The sequence below is a fragment of the Schistocerca nitens genome, chromosome 4, assembly GCF_023898315.1.
Source record: "Schistocerca nitens isolate TAMUIC-IGC-003100 chromosome 4, iqSchNite1.1, whole genome shotgun sequence".
NCBI classification, from domain to species: Eukaryota; Metazoa; Arthropoda; class Insecta; order Orthoptera; family Acrididae; genus Schistocerca; species Schistocerca nitens.
Genome location: NC_064617.1, coordinates 284,118,030 through 284,143,755, shown reverse-complemented (window position 1 = coordinate 284,143,755; position 25,726 = coordinate 284,118,030). Strand labels below are relative to the sequence as shown.

The following is a 25,726-nucleotide window of genomic DNA, read 5'->3' as shown; positions in this document are numbered from 1 at the left end:
ATACCCACTTTCAATTGTATACAATACAGCTTTCAAATACCAATGTTTATACAACAAGCATGAAACTGTAACTGATATCATAAATCGATATTTTATTTTTCACATTAGCAATATTGTCATAGTTGTTCCACCAAAGTTAGAATGGATGTCTAACTGTGTTCAGTTATTTCCTTAGCACTTTCTGTATTCAGTCTCATAGTCTCATATAAACCTTTCCATTCCAATGAATCTGCGAACAAAATTCACACAAGATCCAGAGTGATTTATGTACAGACATCTGCCAAAACTTTTTACTTAGACGGTCAACTTTTGCCCTTGTGTTCTGGTTATGTGGAGTACAAATGTTTCTATGCATCTGTGACGAAGGATACAGTATTGTCCAAATGTTATAGCCAACATGTGATATGACTCTTTATGACATATTTGAAGTGTCGGGTATTCTGCCACGCATCAGCATTTTTCTTGCACAGTGTTTCGATAACGTAACTCGTCATCTTCATCAGTTGCTACCTGAGACTACTACTCAAGTCATTTAATTAAGGGCAGAGCCCCTCCACACCCACACCATCATGATGGCCAATACAAAATATCTACTGCCATTCTGTATATTGGTTAGTTTTCACTGAGTGAGGTATTGCAGTATGTGGGTTCTGTGATGTTTGCATGCATCTGGTTATGATTAACCATTAATACGCACTCATCTGGTGATAGATAAGGTCCTCAAGTGGAACGGGTCCAGTATTTATACCTGCAGTCTTCCCCCTCCATAGTTGGTGCCAGGCATTCCCTCTGCAGTCTATGCCCACTGGACGCACTCTTAGGCATTCCATCTTTGCTCTGGTGCGCATGCCAGTGTGCTGGCATCCAGTTTTCGGTCCAGTGTGGTTCTCAGTGTTCCCTCTGTTGTTCCCAACCAATGGATGCATTCCTAGGCATTCTGTTTTTGGTCTGGTGTGCCTGTCCGTGTGCTGGCATTGGTGCAGTTGTAGGTGCTCCCTCTGCTGTTTGCATCCAATGGAAGCGATCTGAGGCGTTCCACCTTTGGTTCGGTGCGCCTGTTGCTCTGTCTGGTGTTGTTCCCATGTCCAGTGTGCCTGTTGCTCTACCTGCTGTTGTTTCCTATGTCCACACTTTCAGTTCTTGTTTTTGTGAAGTGCTCCTGCTGCCCTGTTCTGTTTTCAGCAATTTCAGTGCAGAATCCCAGCATCTACTGAGATGATATCCAGTGTCACAGTTCTTGAGGTTTTCCGTCAGCTTTATCTCTGCTGACTCACTTTTAATACTCTCCCTGTATAGGGGGGCCAGTGCCTGAACCCTTGTTTCATCATAATTCATGGAATGATTGATTATCGGACAATCATTGGCAATGGCTGATTTAGTTGCCTGTCTTAGTCCGGTGTTCTCTGATGTTCTCTGCATCTGGTGTCTACTATCCTGGTTGTTTGGCCGATGTATGACATGCCACATTGGCAAGGTATGTGATTAATTCATGGTTTTCGTAGTCCCAGGTCATCCTTCACATTCCCCAGTAGTACTCTAAGCTTTCTAGATGGACAGAACACACATTTTATGTTGTGCTTTCTGAGAATATATGGTGAGTAACAATCTATCCTTTTCATAATACAGTGAAATCCATTTTTTATTTTTTCGTGTGGTCCAGACTTAAAAATGCAAGATTGATGAAAATGCAGAATCGAGGAAAATGTTAACCCCCCACAAATAAGAGTAAAAACACACGTACTTGGCACATTTGATTAAAGATTGTGATGCTCTCCAAAACTTAGATTTTATTCAAAGTGAAGGAAATTAAATGTGCAATACAATGTTTATAGAATAATTTGTGGTAATGGATTTCATCAGTTCTTAAAAAATCACAGATGTGTGACAGCAAGTAAAAACTCATAAAAAGTTGAAATCAGTATCTAGTACAATGTAATTGAGCTATTTTCCAACATGCTATGACCACAAATTATACATTCAAAATGTATGTTTTTGAGAGATCATCTTTTGTACTCACCCAGGAAAAAAGCAGAAATAGATGAACAAGTTGAATGAAACTAAAAACATCACAATAGCTAAGTGGTTAAACCACAAGTATATATGTGGACATCTGCTTAATGACAAATTTTGTCACCATTACACTTATTTTTTAATGCTTTTCTTAGAAGCAACACCTCATATGTTCACCACTGTTAAACTGTTATTTTAGGCTTGATGAGAGAAACATAGACATGAAAATTAACATTACCAACTTCTTAGAAGTCAGCTTAGTGAATTTCTGTACACTGTTTAGAATGTAAATTTGAAGGAAAACTGAGATTCTACAGTTTCGCTTCATGCCCTGTATCACTACTGCCAATCTTTATGATCCACAGTGTGTGGTGCAAAGCACATATATGAGTGGTGTATGTAGTTGTTGGAACTTTATTGTGTCATATTTGAACAATGAAATCTTTACAATGTGCTGTTGCAAACCCATTGCTCTATTTCCATGTGAAATCTCTGTCATAGCACATCATTTGCACAGAAAGTATATTTTCAGTACTTCATAAAATGCTTCCATCCCTACCAGCACTCTGGTCATTGAAGGGCCACTCCCCCTCTCCATACATCCAGTAGGTGAGGTCATTTTACGTGTGTTAGTGTGGTGTGATGGTTGCGCTGGCTATGGATTGACTTGACAAGTCACCAGCCAATAAAAGTTCACAAGCCAGAAATGAGCAATGTTTACTCAATTATGACAGAGTATATTCTTTGAGAATTGGTGTCTGAATTTAAAAGGCTGGTGATTGATATTGTTGCTGAATACAGTACATCGGAAATACATGCGAAACGATGAGACTGAGTTATAAGTGACACAAGAAAAGCTGGGCCCCTTTGTCACGTATTGGCTCGGTCCAGAGTACTTCGCACCAGCTGTCTTGTTTCTCCATTACTGTTGCGACCTAGCAATAGTTGTATCTTAAGAGCATGGTGAAACTACATGTTGCATGTTGTTTTGGCAACACCGATTGTGGATTATGTCACCATTTCCTCTCTCACGTCTCCCCTCTACACAATGACCTAAAATACCTGTGTTGCAAACCATCTGTCTTTTCTACCACCTATAACTTGTTCAGTCACATCAAATATCAATATGAAGAGAATGGGATAAAGTCAAGTGAGACATTCTTCCTTACCAGGAAGAAATGTAAAATTGGGGAACTTTTGGCACTTATCTTATGGGTTTTACACAGGGGCTATGAATTTTGGGTGTAAAATCGTGAAATACGTAAAATATGAACATAAAATCGAAGTTCCACTACATTGTTGTTTCACACTTTATGCTATAACTATGCCTGCATAAGCAGGAACAATTCAGGAATAACAAGTATTGTTGCAGTTTTATTATTTAATGCACCATGATACACACACACACACACACACACACACACACACACACACACACACACCTCCATATATTGAAACTGAACTGGGAAAAAAAAAAAGGTTCAAATGGCTTTGAGCACTATGGGACTTAACATCTATGGTCATCAGTCCCCTAGAACTTACAACTACTTAAACCTAACTAAGCCAAGGACATCACACAACACCCAGTCATCACGAGGCAGAGAAAATCCCTGAACCCCGCCGGGAATCTAACCCGGGAACCCGGGCGCGGGAAGCGAGAACGTTAGCGCACGACCACGAGCTGCGGACAAATTTAACTGCAGATCAATCAATGGAATTATCCGTAGTTCTGGTGAGAAATTGCAGTTTACCATGTTGATAGACTCAAATAGTTCAGAAAACATCCTACCCTTTAGAGAATTGAGCCAATGAATGCACTGAGGTCCAAAACTTTTTCCCTTGAAATGTCAAACACCTATGCAGACATAAAATGAATGCTAAATGCAGCATTTTGATAGGTGATACAATACATTTACAATTAGCATAATGGTCACTTTTTCAATGTGAAAACAATTACTTAAGGGGCAAAAAATTGCTAATATGTAGCTTCTTAATGGCTCATTATTTCTTCTGCTCATAAATATTTGTTAGAGAAACTAGTTCAAGAGTCAAAGACTTTCAAGAATTTATCTACTAAACCTCAATTTTATCTCACACTTTTGATGAAACGAGCTCATGGAGCATCTGTTTTGCATTCATCATTTACTGCACTAGACTTTCCCAGATTACCACCATAACTGAGACCTCCATTTTCTTAATAAAGATTGATTATACATGTTTTCCTCTTTAAAATGATCCTTAATATTGCAGCTAAACTGAAACACCTGCATCCATCGTTTTGTTGTCATTTTATTATATTGCAACCAGTTTCGGTGGTGACTCACTACACCTTCTTCAGGCCTTAACATTGAATATATGATCCCATCAGTAGGCAATATTTGTGAACTGGCTTCCAAACAATACTGTAACAGTGATGATGTATCTGCAAGCATCAACTATGAGCTCAAGTTAGAGAAGTTTATGGCTGCAGAGACAACACCACTTTAACAGTATCCTGCAGAAGACAGTTATAGATGTTGGCTGCTGATGGGATCATGTGTACGATCTGAATTCAACCCTACAGCATCAGTTAAGGCCTGAAGATGTTATATTGAGCCACCAAAACTGGTTGCAGTATAATAAAATAACATCAAAACAATGGCTGCAAATGTTTCATTTTATTACATAAGTGAAAGGCCGAAATCCCGTGGACCATCAATTGCAAGGATGACCACAGAAAAAAAGAAATAAATAAATATATGGCTTTTTGCCTCAACATACACACATTGCAGCGAAAACCACTTTTCAAGATTGACGACGTATTACTACATTCGCAAAAAACACACCATCACATGAACATTAATACAAAAGACAGTGCTAATCCCAAAATGCAGCACAAACTGTGTATGATAGTATCAGCAAAATGACATGACTGATGGTGTTTCACAAGGTAATTTTACTACAGCAAATCATCTTACCTACCCCACAAACACACACTTTCACCACACCGTAGGTCCAATCTTAACCATAAACCTAATATTCATAACATTCTTCGCATCTGTATTTACATATTAATGAAAAATCAAGTACCTTAAATATTTCAGGATCAATATAGTCAGAAATATTATGCCCTTCCCAGATTTCAGGAATAATATCATACTTGTATTCTTCAGGAAGGTCATAATTCTTCTTCAGATCCAATACATAATCATCACCTTCCTCTTCTTCAATTTCTCTCTCAAGTTTTCGTTTACGAGAAGCATTCTCTTGTCGTCGCTTTAACACATTTTCTGAAAATACGAAAAATTATATTGCAACTTAAACAGTTGATTAATGGCAAACAAGTAGAGGTTATAATAATCAGCAGTCTTTGGAGGCCAAGTTTTGCTATCTTCATGGCCAATATTGGTCCAAGAATTTGTAAGCATGTATGATGCAAACAACATTTCATTAGAATGAAATTTTCACTCTGCAGCAGAGTATGTTTTGGTACAGAACATTTCATTAACTATATCATTACTCTATGCTGTCACAAATATTTCTACATAAATTAAACTATCTACAAATGCAAATTGCAATACAGCAATGGACATCACCTGGTATAAAAGGCGCTCTATTTGAATCTCTCTGTGATGGCATGGCAACATGTATCCTGTTGAGAATGCCATCTACCTTCTTCGTACGGACCTTCATTTCAAGCCTATATGAAAGAAGCTTCTCACAGGCCTAGAACAGAATGAATTTTTCTTTTAGAAAACTTGTTTTTTACACTCAAAGAAAAAAGTGATTACCATATTATATTCAAGGACATGGGACTCAATTATTCTGGCAATAACAGTAAGTTTTCAAGGCAGGTCTTACTTAATGACTTATGATTTCCCATATAAACTTGAGATGAATCACCAAACAGATGAGTGTCCTAAACCGACCACCACCACCACCACCACCACCACCACCACTACCACCACCACCTAGCACTAATGCCTCAGAGAAATAATTCTTTTGTGCCTTCGCTACTTTTTACAATGTTGAAAATTCCCATATAACTGCTATGATCAATTTGTTATTTTCTCAGTCACTGTGCACTTTGGAGACTTTGTGGTAAATTAAATCAACCTTTATCGGAGAGCATGCAAGTAACTGGGTGAGTATTTTTATTTCAAATGATATTTTATACACTAGTAAGTTAAATTTTTGCTGTACTGAACATGGACTTGATACCTCAACCTTAATTCATTCTCATAGTATGTGCTGTGTTGAGGATGTCAAAAATTCTGAAAAAAGCTTAATTGACCTCTCAGATTAGGAAGTCACAAAATAAGAAGGTTATCTTATTCCAAATTTAGCATTGCCCCTGGCACTAGTAGGATGTAATGTCTATGTTTTGTGCAACAATTACTGCTTCCTGTCTTTGCACAGAAAATTTGGTGAGGGATGGTACCCTCATAAAAAAAGACTTTTTGGACCAGTTTCCATAGCAAACAGATTGCATTATATGGTATTAAATGGAAGTATCAAAATGTAATTCGCAAAGTACTCCACTTCTACCACATATTGATAACTGAGTAAGCATTACAGTCACATTCTCTCAATGAGAGACCATGCTCATGTAAGACAATTGAGTTAGCCATGCTAAAATCTAGTAACTGCTCTAATTCTGCAAAATGAAACATGAGAAATGCACAGAAATAACAAAACAATAAATTAAAGGACAGTTTAAATATATGAAGGTAAATCATTTTTTTAAAATAATTTTACATACTATGAGTAGCTCTCTGAATTGATGTTAAAAAACAATTTTGCACATGGAATTCACTTTACAGAATAAAAAATGAATTAAATTTTAAAAAATTTTAGAAATACAACAGCTATAACAATAGAGAAATTTTCAAATAATATGAGTGCAAATGCAATGTTAGCCAAACGATCTAACGAGTACTAAATTTTGGTGTCACTCTTCATCTTCCAACAAATACTGATATGAGGACCAGTGAATGCCTCTTATTTATGGATGCTACTAGCTAATCTCTGCTTGGGGCCCAATTACTGACCACAATACACTGCATGCACGTGCAGACATTCTGAACATGCCAGGCTTCAAGAGCAACTCCTCAAATCACTACATAAGCTTGTCCTGTGGCACTAAGAAAGCGACAGACAACTCCCCGGCACTGTCTGTATAACGGTTACACAGACAGCATCTCAAAATTTTACCAGGTGAAATGATATTCACTGAAATGTCACACATTTTAAAGGCTTACTCAGCTAGAAATCTAAGAACTTTACAGCAGTTCAGCTTTCTAGAAAAGCAATAGTGTTGTCCTTGGGCATCTTCATTTCAGGTGCTTTTAGGGAAATAACAGAAATCTGATCCAGGAATGTTGCACTTCAAATTTTCAGTGCAGCTGCTTCCTACTACAAACCCACCACCTCAGTTCTATGCTACTCACTTGCCTGAGAGGTACTTGGTTGGAAAATGGTATTCATCTGTTGGTGGCACAAGAAGTTTTTTTACCAAACAGTAGCAAAGATAGGTGCATGAACACAAGCATGCACACCTGCCTTCCACACACCTAACCATATGGGGAATAATATATATAAAATTGTTAGTGTTGGAAACCTGATAATGCTCCTCCATATGGCAAAAGACATCAAATGCCCCTCCTGACAAAGAAAAAAAGTTAAGCACCAAGAAGACATGGTCAGATGTAACAGTTTTTCGGTTCATGTGGACAGACAGCTTGTTGGTTGTCATGCCTACATAGAATGCAGCACAGTTTTTTTTTTTTTTGTGCCTATCACGACTCAGCATCTCCGCTACGTGGTGAGTAGCAACTTTTCTTCTCTGGTATTGTTACATTCCATCCTGGATTTTCCATTGTTTAATGTTGTTACTAAGTATGGTAGAGAACATAACGGGCGTAGACAGTGTTAGATGTTGAATGGTTACTGTGAAGGACTTTGAAATGCCACAGACCCATCTGAGGCAGAGTTATTGGCACCTGACAGAGTTTCAAAGGGCCTTGTTGCAGGTCTGGATTCAGCTGGCTGGTGAAACCATGAAGCAAATTTCTGCTGAATTCAGATGTAACGGCGACCTGATGGTCTGCATGGTAGCTTGAGGGCAGGTATACTTGTCATCAAGGATTCAGTTGACCATGTCTGACTACTGTAAAGGAGACTCAACCACATTGTGAACCAAGCACACTGTAACCCCTCTGCTTCTGCCATTCAAGAACAAGTAACGAACTCCCCGCAACATTCTGTGGCATTCCACACCATTGGATGGAGACCAGCAGCAACTGGACTAGGGAATTACCATTCCAGGCACAGACTGCAGTTAACACCACAACGCAAATATCTGTGTTTGGAGTTGTGCCATGAACAGAAAGCAAGGAATGTTGTTGAACTGAGTCCTATTGTGTTCAGCGATGAATTGCAGTTGTGCACTGCCTGGATGTCCATCTTCGTCGCGTATGGTGTGACCTGGTGAGAGATCCCTTTCTTCCAATGTTTTGGAGAGGCACAGTGGTGTTACTCCTGAAGTCATGGTGTGTGAAGCCATGGAGTTGACTTCAGGCCATAGGTGATGGTGACTGAGGAAACTAACGGCATAACAGTACATCAAGGATATCCTGCAACCTCATGTGTCATCTCTGTCACATTATCGTGGTCCATTTCTCGTCACAACAATGATCGCTCATACACAGCATGTGTCTGAACTGCCTGTATGACGTTGAGGCACTCTTATATCCAGCAAGTTTGCCAGCTCTGTCCATGAGAAAACACAGGAGAACAGCCAGTATTCAGTGTATCAAGGATAAGTTACAATAGTTGTGCATCAGCTTGCTACAGGAAAGGAACAATGGCTTTATGACACCCTTCCTAACCGAAACAGTGCATGCATCTATGCCACAGGGGGGTGCAACATCATTCTGATAAGTGGGCTCATACTGCCAAGTTCTTTGTACTTTTGACTCAGCACCATTATCACTGAAATAACATCACATACCCTCTCAACTTGTGAAGTTTCATTGCATTTCGTCATCTGTTTCTGGATGCTTTATTTTCTTTTGCCTTGCAGCATAGTTAGAGTACTTGAAACTAATTGGAGATGGGTTCAGAAAGTCACCTCTGACAAGAGAAATACTTAAACATAGTGAAAGCAATACTTCACAAATAAATGAAGTATGCAGCATTGGGTACTTTCCATTTGACCAATTATTAGGGCTTCCTTCCATTCAATGTAGGGTAAATAATCGGTTGAACACCTCTGTGCACATTGTAACTAGTCATAATTAGACTCTTAAAGGATAGTTTGAGTCTACCCCCATGTGTCCGGCAGTTCTGTTTCTACATCCACACCTACATGGATACTCTGCAAATCACATGTAAGTGCCTGGCAGAGGGTTCATTGAACCACCTTCACAATTCTCTATTATTCTCGTATAGTCCACGGAAAGAATGAACACGGTAAGAGCTCTGATTTCTGGATGGATGGATATGGTGTTATGGGCGCTCAACAGTGTAGTCTTTAGCGCCCGAACGGAAACAACAACGGATGAGTGTCACTAAAATGCAGCAAGTGCAAAAATAGGATTAAAATTATAGGTGAAAGTCTACAGAGGCAGTTTGCACGTCAACAGTAGCAAAGACGAAAGCAGCACATAATGAGGAGAACTGCAAGAGAACGGAGGGGAAGGGGTTAAATGAAACACATAGCACATGTTTGGAACTGGCCTATTACAAGAATAAAAAGGAGTGGTAAGCCACTCGGCAACACACTAAAAATTCCAACCTAAAATTTTTGGCTGAAGCCCAGAAACATCACAGTACCTTAAAACTTTCTTGACACTCGCCTCGCCATCGGCTAAAATCGAGGGCAGATCCCCACTAATATTAACTTCCGCCCTGACAAAACGATATAAATCACACTCAACTAAAATGTAGCATACAGTGATTCGTACACCACAGGCATCACACAGAGGGGGTTCCTCTTGCCGTAGTAAGAAGGCATGCGTAAGAGGACAGTGCCCTATGCGAAGACGTGTAAGGGTCACTTCGTCACGCGTAGGTGACCGGCAGGAGGAACACCACGGCTGGATGGTGGGTTTCACCAACCGCAGCTTATTTTCCCTCACCGCCAGCCATTCCTCCTCCCACAATTGCATATACTTCCGCCGCAGCACAGAAACAACACCTTGCAAAGGAATAGAACATTGTGTCATCTCCGGTAACCTGCAGGCGTCCTTGGCAGCTCTGTCAGCTTGTTCATTTCCCCGTATGCCCACATTCCCTGGCACCCAGCAAAAGGACACTTGCTTGCCCTGTCGTTGGAGGATGTACAGTTGGTCGTAAATCAGCTGTTCCAACTTCTCCACTGGGTACAGGTTCTGCAGTGACTGTAATGCGCTCAGTGAGTCAGAGCAAATTAGGAAGTGTTTGCCCTGAGTAAACCGTATCTGCTCCAATGCCTTCAGGATCGCGCGAAGTTCTGCGGAAAAAACAGTGTATTCCTGGGGAAGGCGAATCCTGATGACACGGTCGGGGAACACGACTGAGCAGCCAAGAAAATCCCCCGTTGGGATCCATCAGTGTAGACTACTGTAAAATCATGATGCCTGTCTAAAATGTTAAAAAACAAAGATTTGAAAGTAAAATCTGATGTACTGTCTTTCTTAAAATTTGCCAAATCTGAAATCAGTGTGGGTCTCTGGAGGGGCCAAGGTGGATATCTGCTCCAACCTCGACGTGAAACATTAAAACCGGCCACACCCATCTCTAAAATGCAATCCTTTGCACGAATCCCATAGGGCCTTGTTGCTCGTTGCCGGTTTCGAAAAAGCCTTTCCAGTGGAGGCCGAGCAACAGTGTGGTATGCAGGTGTGTATGGTGTGGATAATGTTTGATAGGCCTGGCGCACCATTAGTAGACGCCGCCGGAGGTGAAGTGGCGGTTCACCTGCCTCTGCACAGAGGCTCGGTATGGGGCTGGTTCTGAACGCCCCACTGGCCAACCGAATCCCCTCATGGTGCACCACATTCAACAGCTTCAAATAAGTGGGTCTTGCAGACCCATACACCGTGCATCCATAATCAAGCCGGGACCGCACGAAGGCTCTGTAAAACCGGAGCAGACAAGTCCTGTCTGCTCCCCATGTGTGGTGACTAAGACATTTTAAAATAGACAGCGCCTTAAGAGACCGTTTTTTCAGTTCCTTAATGTGTGGCAGCCACGTAAGGTTAGAATCAAAAGTGAGGCCCAGAAACTTCACCGTGTCTTTAAAATTCAGAACGGTGTCCCTCATCCTCAACTCAGGCAAGTCAAAAATGGAACGAGAACGGTTAAAAAGAACACACACTGACTTATCAGTTGAAAACTTAAAACCACTCTTCTGTGCCCATTCATCCAAACGTCGCAGAGTGAGTTGCAACTGACGAGTCGTCGTTGCAAGGCTTGAAGAAGAGCAAAATACAGAGAAATCAGTCCACAAACAAGGAACACTGCATAGGACTTTTCACAACAGACGTAATACTGTTAATAGCAATAGCAAAGACCGTCACACTTAAAACACTACCTTGAGGGACACCGTTCTCTTGTTCAAAGCGACTAGACAGTACGTCTCCGACTCTGTACCGAAAATAACGTGGCGACGGGAAGGACCGAATAAAATTGGGAAGACATCCACGAAAACCCCATTCGTGGAGCTGCCTGATGATAAGATGCCTCCAAGTAGTGTCGTATGCCTTTTCCATGTCAAAAAATATTCCCAACAGGTGATGCTGGCGCAGGAAAGCCTGTTGTATAGCCGCCTCCAGGAGGGCCAGGTTATCAAAGGTGGAGCGATACCTCCTGAACCCACACTGAAAGCGACTAAGGAGTTGTCTGGATTCCAACATCCAGACAAGGCGGCGGTTGACCATCCACTCCAAGGTCTTTCCCACGCAGCTAGTGAGGGCAACACTACGGTAACTACCCGGGCACGTGTGGTCTTTCCCAGGTTTTAAAAGAGGAATTAAAATTGCTTCGCGCCAGAGAACGACCCAGTTGCAATGCAAAATATTCCCAACAGGTGATGCTGGCGCAGGAAAGCCTGTTGTATAGCCGCCTCCAGGAGGGCCAGGTTATCAAAGGTGGAGCGATACCTCCTGAACCCACACTGAAAGCGACTAAGGAGTTGTCTGGATTCCAACATCCAGACAAGGCGGCGGTTGACCATCCACTCCAAGGTCTTTCCCACGCAGCTAGTGAGGGCAACACTACGGTAACTACCCGGGCACGTGTGGTCTTTCCCAGGTTTTAAAAGAGGAATTAAAATTGCTTCGCGCCACGAGTCGGGGAAGTGACCACACATCCAAACTAGATTAAGAAGTCAGAGGAGGATTTCTTTATTTCTCCCTGTGAGGTGCCGCAGCATGCTATAGTGGATTCTATCCTGACCAGGGGATGTATCACGAGCCCCACAAAATGCAGAATCCAGTTCCCACATGGAAAATGGGCAGTTGTACTCTTCTGTATTGGGTGAGCGGAAGTCAAAACTGCTCCTCTCAGCAGCCACTCTGTGGGGCTGGAAAGCTGGATTCTGACTGGCGGTTGCAGTAATAGCTGCAAAATGAGCCGCCATAGACTGGGCAATATCTTTTGGGGTCGTTTGGAGAGTACCATTCCACATTATAGCAGCCATAGGGCACCTCCCACCTCTCCCAGAAATCCTCCTTATGGTCTCCCATACAATGAAACTTCGTGTAGAACGATTAATGGTGTTCAGGAACTGCTGCCATGACCTCTTCTTGCTCTCTCATATAATCCGACGACACTTTGCCTCGCCACCCGAAAGGCTGCAAGGTTCTCTACAGTTGGCCGGCATTTGAACCTATGCAGAGCTGCCCGCCTAGCCCTGACTGCAGGGCGGCATTCGTCGCTCCACCAAGGGACAGGCCGCCGCTTCGGTTGTCCCATGGACTGTGGGATGGACGCTTCATTGGCGCGGTGGATCACTTCAGTAATATGATCCACCCATTCCTGGACACTGACCCGATGTTCAAACTGGGCTAGTTGACTATACAGAGCCCAGTTGGCTCTACGGAGCACCCATCGAGACGGTTTCCTTTCCGGTTCCACTGCATGTGGCAGGTGAATCCAGATGGGGAAGTGATCGCTGCCGTGTAAGTCATCAACCACTTCCCATGCAGCAGTGTGAGCGATGGCTGGAGAGCAAAGCGATAGATCAATGGCAGAGAACGACCCAGTTGCAATGCAAAAATGCGTGCTTTGACCTGTATTTAGCAAATAGGCACTGGAAAACAGAAGAAGCCTCTCGATTGCTCTACCCCTGGGGCAAGTACTCACAGAGCCCCAAAGCACATTGTGTGCATTAAAATCACCACAGATGATGAAGGGGTGGGGGAGCTGTGTAAGAAGATCACCGAGAGCCTCTTCGTCGAGCATATCATGTGGGGGCAGGTAAAGCGAACATACTGTTAGCATATGACACACATGTACTAATATTGCAACTGCCTGTAAATTCGTCGTGAGGGAGAGAGGCGAGGCGTGGTAGTCGGTGTTGACGAAGATACCTACTCCTCCTTGAGCTCTCTGTCCACTCAGGTCGTCCTTTTTGTGGAGGAGATAACCACGTAGCTCAGGGGTGTATGTTTCACTGAAATTTGTCTCTTGCAGACATACACACATAGGTATATCCTGAATCAATAGACGTAGTTCCTCCACATGTGTCCTGAACCCTTGCAGGTTCCATTGCAATATGGGAGCCATCACGGTGGTTGTATTTTCTGCCTCTCTTTCCGCCGAGGTGGGGAGACTGCAGCGGGTGGAGGCTCAGTCTTGGGGCGAGATGATTGCCCCATATTCTCAGACTCCATCAGCTCTGGGGAAGAGTCTGATGAAGCGTCTAGTGGGACCATATTAACATGATCTAAGGGTTTACCAGCCAATTTAATCTGTTGGTGCTGCTTGATGTGTGCTTTCCTTTGTTTAGGCGGCTTTGCGAGAACTGGAGCAGGGTTTTTTATGACCACGCTGGGCTTTGGAACAGCCTCAGCAATCGGAGATGCCCAGGGCTCTTCAATGTTAGCTACTGTACCTTTCTCTGCTGTTCGAGGAGGGGCTACAGGCTCTGATACACTTGCTGCCTTGCAAGTGCACTGGCACGTGCAGGTGTTCGTGCCAACACTAACAAACTCTGTCTGTGTAGATGCTTTGACTTTTGGAGGCGGCTTCTGAACAATGGAAGCAAAAGACGTAACAAATGTGGGTGGCTGCATGGCCTTAAAGATCTTTTTGGCTTCACTGTAGGGGATACCCTTAGTTGTTTTTATTTCTTGTATTTTACGTTCCTCTAGGAAGATTCTACAGTCCCCACTCCAAACAGGGTGGCTTTCAGAACAGTTTATACATCTGACAGGCGACGAACAGTCAATTCCGTCATGGGCAGCCTTACTGCAGTTGCCACACATCGCTTCTCCTTTACACCCTAGAGTTGTATGCCCAAAACGCTGGCACTTAAAACAGCGCATTGGGTTTGGGACATACGACCGGACGTTTAGTCGAAGAAATCCTGCCTTGACGTGTTCTGGGAGTTTGGGGGTATTGAAAGTAAGAATGAAGGAGTCAGATTTCACCAGGTTCCCATCCACCCTTTTCATGATGTTCTGAACGTCAACAATTCCCTCCTGAGGCCACTCACTCTTTAATTCTTCTACAGGAATGTCAACAAGATCCCTAAAGGTAACAACACCCTTACTGGAGTTCAGGGTGCTGTGAAGCTCTGTATCAATTGTGTATTCCCCCAAGCTTTTAGCTGTTTGAAGGTTAACTGCTTGCCGAGCAGTTGATGTTTCAACAAGCAGTGCCCCATTCCGTAAAAGCTTCACTGATTTTAAAGTGCCAGCTATTCCTTCTAGACCCTTTTGGATATAGAATGGCAAAACCTTTTCAAAGGAACCCTCTTTCCTTTTTATTATTAAAAACACATTCTGGTTGTCAGTATGTGCTCTGTTACTCTGAACTGCTGTACGTTTGCTGACGCCTGAGTCAGGAGGACTGGCTAACCGAGCCCTCTTGTTGGATTGGGCGCTAGTGCCTACCAGCGGTCCACCCATCCCACTTGCCAGCGAAAAATTAGGAGGAAAAAAGGAAGAATTCGTGGTATCCATGGTCGTCCAACGAGCAGCTAGGGAAACTTATGTCCAGCCAGACAGAGCCCCGCATGCCTGGATAAGCCTTGTACAATTGAGGTGCGGCAGGTTTCCCAGAGGTTGCCCGCTAGCGACTGTTCCACCTCAACAGCCATGCATCTTTTCAGCGCGCAACACACCTTAAGATTGAAGGGTTTTTTATAGAGGTATGTACTGTCCTCGCGATCCAGGCAATCAAGCCAAGATCCCCGGTCCCTACGACACACAACGTTCCACCGTTACGCCACACGGTGGTGGCTGAAGCATGCCCAGAGCTTACGGTATCTGCAGACTGGCGGCGCACACCAGTCCACAGCTCTAGGACCCCGGGTTTGCCAAGCCCGTACCCAGCAAACGAATGCTGAGCCCCCTGAGGGCTCTGATTTCTGTTATTTTATCATGGTGATCGTTCCTCCCTATGTAGGTTGGTGTTAACAAAATATTTTCGTATTTGGAGGAAAAAGTTGGTGATTGAATTTTGTGAGAAGATTCCATCGCAACGAAAAAAGCCTTTCTTTTAATGATGTCCAGCCCAAATCCTGTATCATTTCTGTGACACTCTCCCATATTTCGTAATAAAACAAAACATGCTTCCTTTCTTTGAACTTTTTGATGTACTCCGTTAGTCCTATCTGTTAAGGATCCCAAAGTACTCTAAAAGAGGGTGGACAAGTGTAGTGTAGGCAGTCTCCTTAGTAGGGCCTGTTACATTTTCTAAGTGTCCTGCCAATAAAACACAGTCTTTGGTTAGCTTTCGCCACAATGTTTTCTGTGTGTTCCTTCCAATTTAAGTTGCTCGTAATTGTAATACCTAGGTATTTAGTTGAATTTGCGGCTTTTAGATTAGACTGATATATTGTGTAACCGAAGTTTAATGAGTTCCCTTTAGCACTCATGTGGATGACCTCACACTTTTCGTTATTCACGGTTAACTGCCACTTTTCACATCATTCAGATATCTTTTCTAAATTGCTTTGTAGTTTGTTTTGATCTTCTGATGACTTTATTAGTCGATAAATGACTGCGTCATCTGCAAGCAACCGAAGACGGCTGCTCAGATTGTCTCCCAAATTGTTTATACAGATAAGGAACAGCAAAGGGCTTATAACATTACCTTGGGGAATGCCAGAAATCACTTCTGTTTTACTCAATGACTTTCCGTCAATTACTACAAACTGTGACCTCTGTCAGGAAATCACAAATCCAGTCACATAACTGAGGCGATATTCCATAAGCACGCAATTTCACTAAGAGCCGCTTGTGTGGTACAGTGTCAAAAGCCTTCTGGAAATCCAGAAATACGGAATCGATCTGAAATCCCTTGTCAATAGAACTCAACACGTGAATAATGAGCTAGTTGTGTTTCACAGGAAAGATGTTTTCTAAACCCTTGTTGACTGTGTGTCAATATATGTTCTAAAATCCTGCTGCATATCGACGTTAACAATTTGGGCCTGTAATTTTGTGGATTACTCCTACTACCTTTCGTGAATATTGGTGCGACCTATGCAACTTTCCACTCTGCACAGGCATGCTTGACAATCTGTATTTGAGGATGTCGCAAGGTTACTAGATTGTGGGTTACTGTGAATGAACAAGTTCTGCCTGATTGTTATACATTTAATAATTTAAGCTTAGAGCTGTGCATATAAAGAGGACTGTCTATGTCACATTCAATAAAAAAAAGCACTTGAGTGGCAGGGCGCGCGCGCACGCACGCACGCACGCACGCACACACACACACACACACACACACACACACACACACACACACACACACACACACACACACAGAGAGAGAGAGAGAGAGAGAGAGAGAGAGAACAGAAATAACCCCCCATGCTCTAGTACACAAACACAACCAACATCACAAACATCATAAACGAAAAATAACTTTCCTTAAAATTTCACAATACAGTTAAATAAGCATGTTCTAGAAATGCAATAACAAAATAGAGCCACCTATAACTTATGGAAAATAATACCTCTGTTTTAACTTCTATCACACCTTCATCTGTCATTGTGCTCATTTGCTTTATTGGTACATTTTCATCTTCCAATGGCTTCAAGAGTGCTTGTTTCTCTGGAGGAAGTTCTTCTAATCTAACAACATCTGCTTTATTCAAGACTACCATCAGTGGCTGAAATGTGAGCAAAACATGGATCAGGAAGTAAAACCACCTATCTCAACACTGAAATGGTCATGTCACAACTAAAACAGACATTTTCTTACCTTGTTGGCGAACAGAGGTTTAATACTTTCAAACAGTTTAACCTGAAAAAAAAAAACAAAGATCTCAATTATTTGCATGTTAGATAATCTCATTGGATGAATTTCCATGGACACAAAAATTCAATTTAATTCCTCCAACACTAAAAACATTTTCTCAATCATCACACTTTAAAAACATAATACTTTAATTTTGTACGTTCCACAACTTGAATTAGTAATTCCAAGGATGCAATGAAGAGCTGGGTCACATTTCAGTCACCATATAACCATAATGCTGATGATCAAACTGTAAGTCAATATTTTCTCATTTTCTTGGTGCTACATATCTTTCACAGCCTACACTTCATTGTGATGTGCAGTTTCTTCTTGAAACTTTCCTGCTACAGATTCAGCTAATATAATCCAACTACCCTTTAGTGGGTGTATAGAAAACATCACAGGCTTTTAGGCTGGAATCAAATTCAGACAGTATGTTTGAAGGGCTTTCTGTGATTTTAGATGCTCTCCAACAGTGAGATTTTTTTATGCCCTTTGTAACTGCCCTTCTTTTCCTATATGTCATAGGAAAATTGTTTCCAGTTCTTTGTCTCCTCTGTCAGCAGGTCACTGAGGACAGAACTCAATCCAGACGGGATAAGGATGGGGAAGGAAATTGGCTATGTCCTTTTCAAAGTAACCACTAACCCTAACCAATTTATAAAAACCTAAATCTGGATCAATGGATTGCGGTTTGCATACTCTGCCTCCCAAACAAGTAGTGTGTGCTAACCATTGCACCACCTTGTTCAATGTATGGTCCCTAGAGCAGAGACCAAACATTAGCTCAAATTAGAGACAGATTAGCAAGGAAATCAATATGTCTTACCCAAACAGCTATCTCATTTAAGACCCCAGCTCTTTAAAGGCTAATGACATCAGAATAATTATTCTGTTCATTGCATATAACAGCATTAGAACTACAAAGAGAGAAAAAGAAAGAAAGAAAGAGAGAGAGAGAGAGAGAGAGAGAGAGAGAGAGAGAGATGCACACATGCATGCCACTCTAAATGTAGTGAGAGTTGTGTACATACTTGCTCTTCTACAGTGTGTCCACACTGCTCAGACAAATCCATAATGTAAAGCACAGCTGCACGGAGGTGGGCAAGTGCAGTAACCGCCTGCATTTCTATAACATTACGTTCTTCAAGAGGATGATCCAGAATTCCAGGAGTATCAATAACTTGCCACCTCAGATACTTGTAGTCAGTGTGACCAACATACAGTGATTTAGTTGTGAAAGCATATGGCTGAACCTCCACATCGGCTCTTGTAATCTGTTAAAAACATTTAAGTTCATAGTATTTCAAACAATACATGGTCAATTTCACTACAGGTGCTATTTAATGAGTACCATTTTTTCCAAATTAAGTGGAACTGTCAACACTTCAATTCAGACACACTCAATTAATACATCATTACCACATCATCACATAGTACAGGATTTTCAAATAGTCTCCTCTTCAGGATTGAAAAGATTGTTTCTTGTTTTGTTACCTGGCTGCAGATGGTTTGCATAGGATGTTAAGATACATTTCCATAAACTACTGAGAGAGAAGCTCTTAGAGTATGTCAAATGTATGTTCTGAAAATAATTTGACATGTTAAGTCACTGCCAAGAATGATCAAAATTAGAATGGTACATGCTAGTGTACAGCAGTCATTACAGAAGAATTTTTAGTTTGATATTCACCATGATGCATTAGCAAACCATATAACAGCAAAATATGGACAGCCATAAGTAAAATACATAAGAAATGTACACTCCTGGAAATTGAAATAAGAACACCGTGAATTCATTGTCCCAGGAAGGGGAAACTTTATTGACACATTCCTGGGGTCAGATACATCACATGATCACACTGACAGAACCACAGGCACATAGACACAGGCAACAGAGCATGCACAATGTCGGCACTAGTACAGTGTATATCCACCTTTCGCAGCAATGCAGGCTGCTATTCTCCCATGGAGACGATCGTAGAGATGCTGGATGTAGTCCTGTGGAACGGCTTGCCATGCCATTTCCACCTGGCGCCTCAGTTGGACCAGCGTTCGTGCTGGACGTGCAGACCGCGTGAGACGACGCTTCATCCAGTCCCAAACATGCTCAATGGGGGACAGATCCGGAGATCTTGCTGGCCAGGGTAGTTGACTTACACCTTCTAGAGCACGTTGGGTGGCACGGGATACATGCGGACGTGCATTGTCCTGTTGGAACAGCAAGTTCCCTTGCCAGTCTAGGAATGGTAGAACAATGGGTTCGATGACGGTTTGGATGTACCGTGCACTATTCAGTGTCCCCTCGACGATCACCAGTGGTGTACGGCCAGTGTAGGAGATCGCTCCCCACACCATGATGCCGGGTGTTGGCCCTGTGTGCCTCGGTCGTATGCAGTCCTGATTGTGGCGCTCACCTGCACGGCGCCAAACACGCATACGACCATCATTGGCACCAAGGCAGAAGCGACTCTCATCGCTGAAGACGACACGTCTCCATTCGTCCCTCCATTCACGCCTGTCGCGACACCACTGGAGGCGGGCTGCACGATGTTGGGGCGTGAGCGGAAGACGGCCTAACGGTGTGCGGGACCGTAGCCCAGCTTCATGGAGACGGTTGCGAATGGTCCTCGCCGATACCCCAGGAGCAACAGTGTCCCTAATTTGCTGGGAAGTGGCGGTGCGGTCCCCTACGGCACTGCGTAGGATCCTACGGTCTTGGCGTGCATCCGTGCGTCACTGCGGTCCGGTCCCAGGTCGACGGGCACGTGCACCTTCCGTCGACCACTGGCGACAAAATCGATGTACTGTGGAGACCTCACGCCCCACGTGTTGAGCAATTCGGCGGTACGTCCACCCGGCCTCCCGCATGCCCACTATACGCCCTCGCTCAAAGTCCGTCAACTGCACATACGGTTCACGTCCACGCTGTCACGGCATGCTACCAGTGTTAAAGACTGCGATGGAGCTCCGTATGCCACGGCAAACTGGCTGACACTGACAGCGGCGGTGCACAAATGCTGCGCAGCTAGCGCCATTCGACGGCCAACACCGCGGTTCCTGGTGTGTCCGCTGTGCCGTGCGTGTGATCATTGCTTGTACAGCCCTCTCGCAGTGTCCGGAGCAAGTATGGTGGGTCTGACACACCGGTGTCAATGTGTTCTTTTTTCCATTTCCAGGAGTGTAGTAGCATGAAAACTTCTACTTAATATGAATACTGTATTTTATGGCAAATGAGATTAATAAAATATGAGATTGATCTGAGGGCACAGTTTACTTTGTATGGCATCTGCAATTCATTATAAGGTCCACTTGGCTACAGCACTTACTGCACAGATGTCATATATAGCAACCACACTTTTTTCTTGCATAATGTGTTGTTGGACTCTACAGGGTAGTCAGAAATAGCCTGAAAAGCTTAGGTTCCAAGGGTGTTGCAGGGAAGGTTGTGCTGACAAATAATATTTCCTCCCAGCAACACCCTTACCAGATTTTCAGACTAAAAAAAACACTGCATTTGTTTGTTCGTTTGTTCATATTTTGTGCACTGCCATACAATGCATGCAATTGCAATAAAACTGTCAACCAATTGCTTTCACTTGTGTGAAGGTTATAAGTGTAGTGCAATCACCTTACAGTAGGTGGCATGCATGCCATACTGGCAAAAGCATTTGAAACAGCATATGTGCATTTATACGACCACTGTTCAGTGGTGCTCTCATTTTATTATCTGGTGACAAACTCTTCCAATGATACCTACATCAACACCAGCTGATGAGCTCAATGCTTGCCTCAAAGCATCACATCTTTGGAGACGTGTGAAAACTCATACTAAAGACCAATATGCACATACATTGCAGCATGTGCATCAGCAGGCACATTTTAGAAACAGTTATTGAATAAGGGTGAAAGAAAAGTACCAGCTGATGCTACTGCAAAATGTATTTCGTTTCCATTGAACTTTTGCGTCACAGTGCCATCCGTCGAACAACTCAAACAGACAACTATCATACAGACTTTCCAAACAATATTTATTTTCAAGGGAAAATATATACATACATTTATAAAACATCTATTGACAAGGAAACAGGAAGATAAATAGCTATCTATTCTTTTCACAATATTATTGTTATTCCAGCGCTTAAAAAGCTAAACAGTGAGACAATAAAGCATGTGAAAAAATCCCATCTCTTTGCCTAAATGGTTGCAGTATTTTCAGAACCTATGGTCTCAAACATCAGAGCCTCTTACAATCCAACTCACAGGGAATTATTCAAGAGAAACCATCTCTAAGTGTGAACTTAGAGAAGTATTAAGCAAAATAAAAAAGAAAATTCAATCAATCTAGAGCTGTTTAAATATGCAAGCAAGTCATTTATAGACAGATTCATTAACTACTTAAATATGATGTGGTCAGGAGATGATATAGCTGAGAACTAGACTAAATGAACTGTTATTCCTATCTTCATAAAGGAGACCTGAAAAATTATGATAGCTACAGTGGAATAAGTTTATTGAATCTAGCACATAAAATTTTTGCCAACAACGTCAAAAACAAATTGTACAGACACTACGAACCCAACATAGGTGCGGAGCAAAATGTCTGTAAAGGAAGATCATGCTGTGATGGCCGTTTTTCCACTAAATTTGCTAATAGAAAAAATCTAGAAACACAAATTGCCTTTGTTAACTTCAAAAAAGCTTTTGATAAAGTTAATAAAAACAAACTGTTACATATTCCGGCAGATGATCATGTTCCCCACCATCTTATCAATAATACATGCACGATTTGTAGAATGAATTTAATCAGTGTCAAGGAAGAGGACAGATTATCACAATGGGGCAAAATACATGCAGTAGTAGCAACAGGGATATGGCCTTTCGGCATTGTTGTTTAAAATGATCCAAGAGTTGAGACAATGCCAGCAGCTTCATTCAAGTCAACAGAAACATAAAGCTAATTGGTTTACTTTTCGCATATGATTTAGCTTTTGTAGCATCTCCATGGGTGGCTTGCAGCACTCTGTAGACAACTGACAGGTTATATCTGAGGAAAACAGTTTGAACACCAATACAAAAAAAAAATCTATGGCCTTCTGCGGAAAATACCCATTACAGATTACTATGTTTGAAAAATAGAATTCTAGAAAGAGTGGTCACATTCATATATTTAGCCTATGAACTAGCCTTCCTGGAAGAAACAAACCTAGCTGCAAAACCCACCAGGTATACAAAACCAAAGGGCGTTATTAATAATGTAATAAAACCTTCGCTATTTCAGCACACACCGGAATACGACTTTATAAAACCTTAGCAAGACCGGTGCTGTGCTATGGCAGTGAAGCCAGGGCAATAAAGGCAAGAGATTGGAAAAGGCTAACAGCCTGTGAAATGAAATTCTTGATATGAACATTTGGTCAAAAAGAAATGAAGATTTGCAAATAATGTGCATTTGATGCAATTTTTACTAACACAATTGGGCATTATCCCTCTTTATTGCCTGCAACTTGCAACATTATGGTTTACAACCTCTTTTGCGATAAAGCTTGTAACTACATACTTTCTTGGTGTTGTTGGCTCATAATAAAAATGCACATCATCGCATGAATGTGGGTTGTTCAATGAATATTCCAATTCTTTTTATGATTTGAACAATCTAAAGAAGGTCGTAGACAGCAGACAAAGCTAGTCATCTTGCTTTGACTGTACAATTAGAATTATGATCTAGGCTATAAAAGCTTTTTTACATTAAAAAAAAAAACATTTATTTAATAAAATAAATGTGGACAAAAATTGGAGACACTCCTGGATCTTGAAAGTAAGTAAGCAAGCAAGCAATAACAATGAAACACAGAACAACAGAGTAAACACATAGTTACTGACACAACACAGACTGGAAATTGTTCGTTTGATATTATCATCATGCAACAAGGATCTTTCAAAATTATGACTTCTATTTTTTCAAAATACATATGCTTTTTGTTTCCAAAATACACTTACCTTGTTAATAAAGCTGGATTTTCCAACGTTTGGAAAACCACAAATTATGATTGTTCTTGTAAACGGATCAATAGAAGGTAACCTTGCCAAGTGTTGTCTCACTTGTTCCAAATATAGCAGGTTTGGACCTTGTCGTTTCATAATGGTTGCCATACTAAAAGAAGAAATATAAGTTGAATTACATGTAAAACAGATGTAACACATCAATATCCCACAAACAGAAAAGAACTATAACCAAGTAACAATATAATCTTTACAATAAAGTGGAAAGTCTTATATAGTAAACTCTCGCCAATCCACCCATTGGTAGTCTGACTTCTCAGTAATCCGGCCCACATCAAGCCTCCATTCGCTGAAGCGGGAAAGAAGCAGACACAAATGAACTCTTGTGCACAGCGATGTTGTTAGTTACTCACATTGTTAAACAATGCTATACAAGTTTGAACCTTTCAAAATCATGGCTTCTGAAAGAAAACACATTACACTACACCTCAAGCAGAAACTCAAAATTAGAGATAAGTAGAACTGAGATTCTTCGTAGTAAGACATTGCTGTTGAGTACAATGTTGGACGAGCAACTATTTATGACAAAATTTAACAGACGAAGAGATAATCAAAATCTTAAAGGAACGTTATGAGGAAGAGAACACAGGAGGATAGAACATATGAAATATCTCGCATTGCTGGTGCTGAAGCTGCAGACATCTTAAGCACATTATCCAACACTCAGAAACATGCAATACCAATGTAATGCTTGTAAAACCATTATGTGATAAAGCATAATACCATCACATTTCATCATTGTGACAACTAAAAATTCGCGACATTTTTCATAATGAATGATACTACAGTATATGTGCATACTCAAGGACTAAATTTTACATGAAAATGAATATCTTTGGATTTAATAAAGTATAATCCCTATGTGTCTACACTACATTTAAGAAACATTAAAAAATCTGGTACTTCTGCTAATACAGCACCAATGTGTGCAAGGAATCACCAGATTAGTAAGCATCTACACAATTTCGAATAAAGAACTAATTCTGCACTACCTGGCCCAGTAGTGATGAAGTTTACTTCACATATCCCTTTTACTCACATACAGGAGAGTGAAACTGTGTTTACAAGTGCACTGAAAACACTAGATGTGAGTGGTTTTATTGCTAAAAGTTAATGACTGATTTCTTAGAAACATGTACAATCGACCCTTCAATTCATATCAATAGCATTTTGCACTTTCAGTTCCTGTTCCCAACCTCTAGGAAGTTATTCTTTATATGATATCAAATTAACAAATAATTAATAAATAATTAATTAATAAATGACATTGGAATGTTTAACTTATAAATTCTCATATGACTGAAGATGGTCTGATTTATAGTAGCTACAAGAACTTGATAGAAAGGAAAAAAAAATCCTCTATTAAAGAGTATGAGCTGTGTCTAAAAACGACCTGTATTATAAAGTTCTGACGTCAAATTAGAAGGATGGCACCCATTTTACCACAATAAATTCCAGCTCTCTAAAGTACTGGAGGGGACTAGGAAATGCTGTTAAGGTCCTAGACCCAATGAAGGGAAACTCCTGATCTACACCTCCATGCGGTAGAGAATGGCAAACCTCGCTTCATGTGATGGCTAACGTAGACAGGGACCGAGGGATGACCGGGATAAGTCATCACCCCAGCATTCGCTGGACAGGAATGATGAAATGAGAAATCGTCTTCAAAGGCAGAAGAACCAGGTGATGGTCAACGGCATAGGACGTGGAAGGCAACGGGAAAACCACCACATTAAAGAACTACGGTTATCCCAAGTATCAGCAGTAAACCATGTCAGTATCTTCTGTAAAATTTTTCAGAGATAAAATAGTCCCCCAATCGGATCTCTGGGTGGGGACTGCAAAGGACACAGACAATGTGAAGGAAAAGAATTCCAATTTTAACATAGCCACTTGGAATGAGAACACTGGAATGACTGGAAATCGATATCCTAGGCATATCGGAGATGAGATGGCCCCAGCCAGGTGATTTCTGGTCTGGGGAATACAGTCATTCATTCACACCGAAACTGACCAAGATACAGCAGGAATGGGAGGAATTGGAATAATTTTGAGGAAGAACTATGGCTCATGTGTCAAGGGAAATGTGCAATATAGCTTTCGAATAATACCAGTCAAACTTGAAACTAAACCAAAGGACACTGATAATACAAATACACATGCCCACATCCAAAGAAGAAGATGCAGTCATTGATGAAATATATGAAGAAAT

At 41.6% G+C, this 25,726-nt stretch overlaps 1 protein-coding gene across 1 annotated transcript in view; it reads right to left on the bottom strand.

Annotated features, from left to right (window-relative positions):
* Window positions 1-25,726, bottom strand: part of LOC126252773 (nucleolar GTP-binding protein 1) — a 67,977-nt gene that overhangs the window by 11,196 nt on the left and 31,055 nt on the right. The window contains exons 5-10 of the mRNA XM_049953702.1: window positions 23,452-23,605; window positions 18,486-18,728; window positions 17,416-17,457; window positions 17,168-17,323; window positions 5,586-5,715; window positions 5,080-5,279 (exon numbers count right to left, since the gene is read on the bottom strand). Coding sequence (XP_049809659.1) covers window positions 5,080-5,279; window positions 5,586-5,715; window positions 17,168-17,323; window positions 17,416-17,457; window positions 18,486-18,728; window positions 23,452-23,605 — 925 coding nt within the window. The remainder of the gene's footprint in view (window positions 1-5,079; window positions 5,280-5,585; window positions 5,716-17,167; window positions 17,324-17,415; window positions 17,458-18,485; window positions 18,729-23,451; window positions 23,606-25,726) is intronic.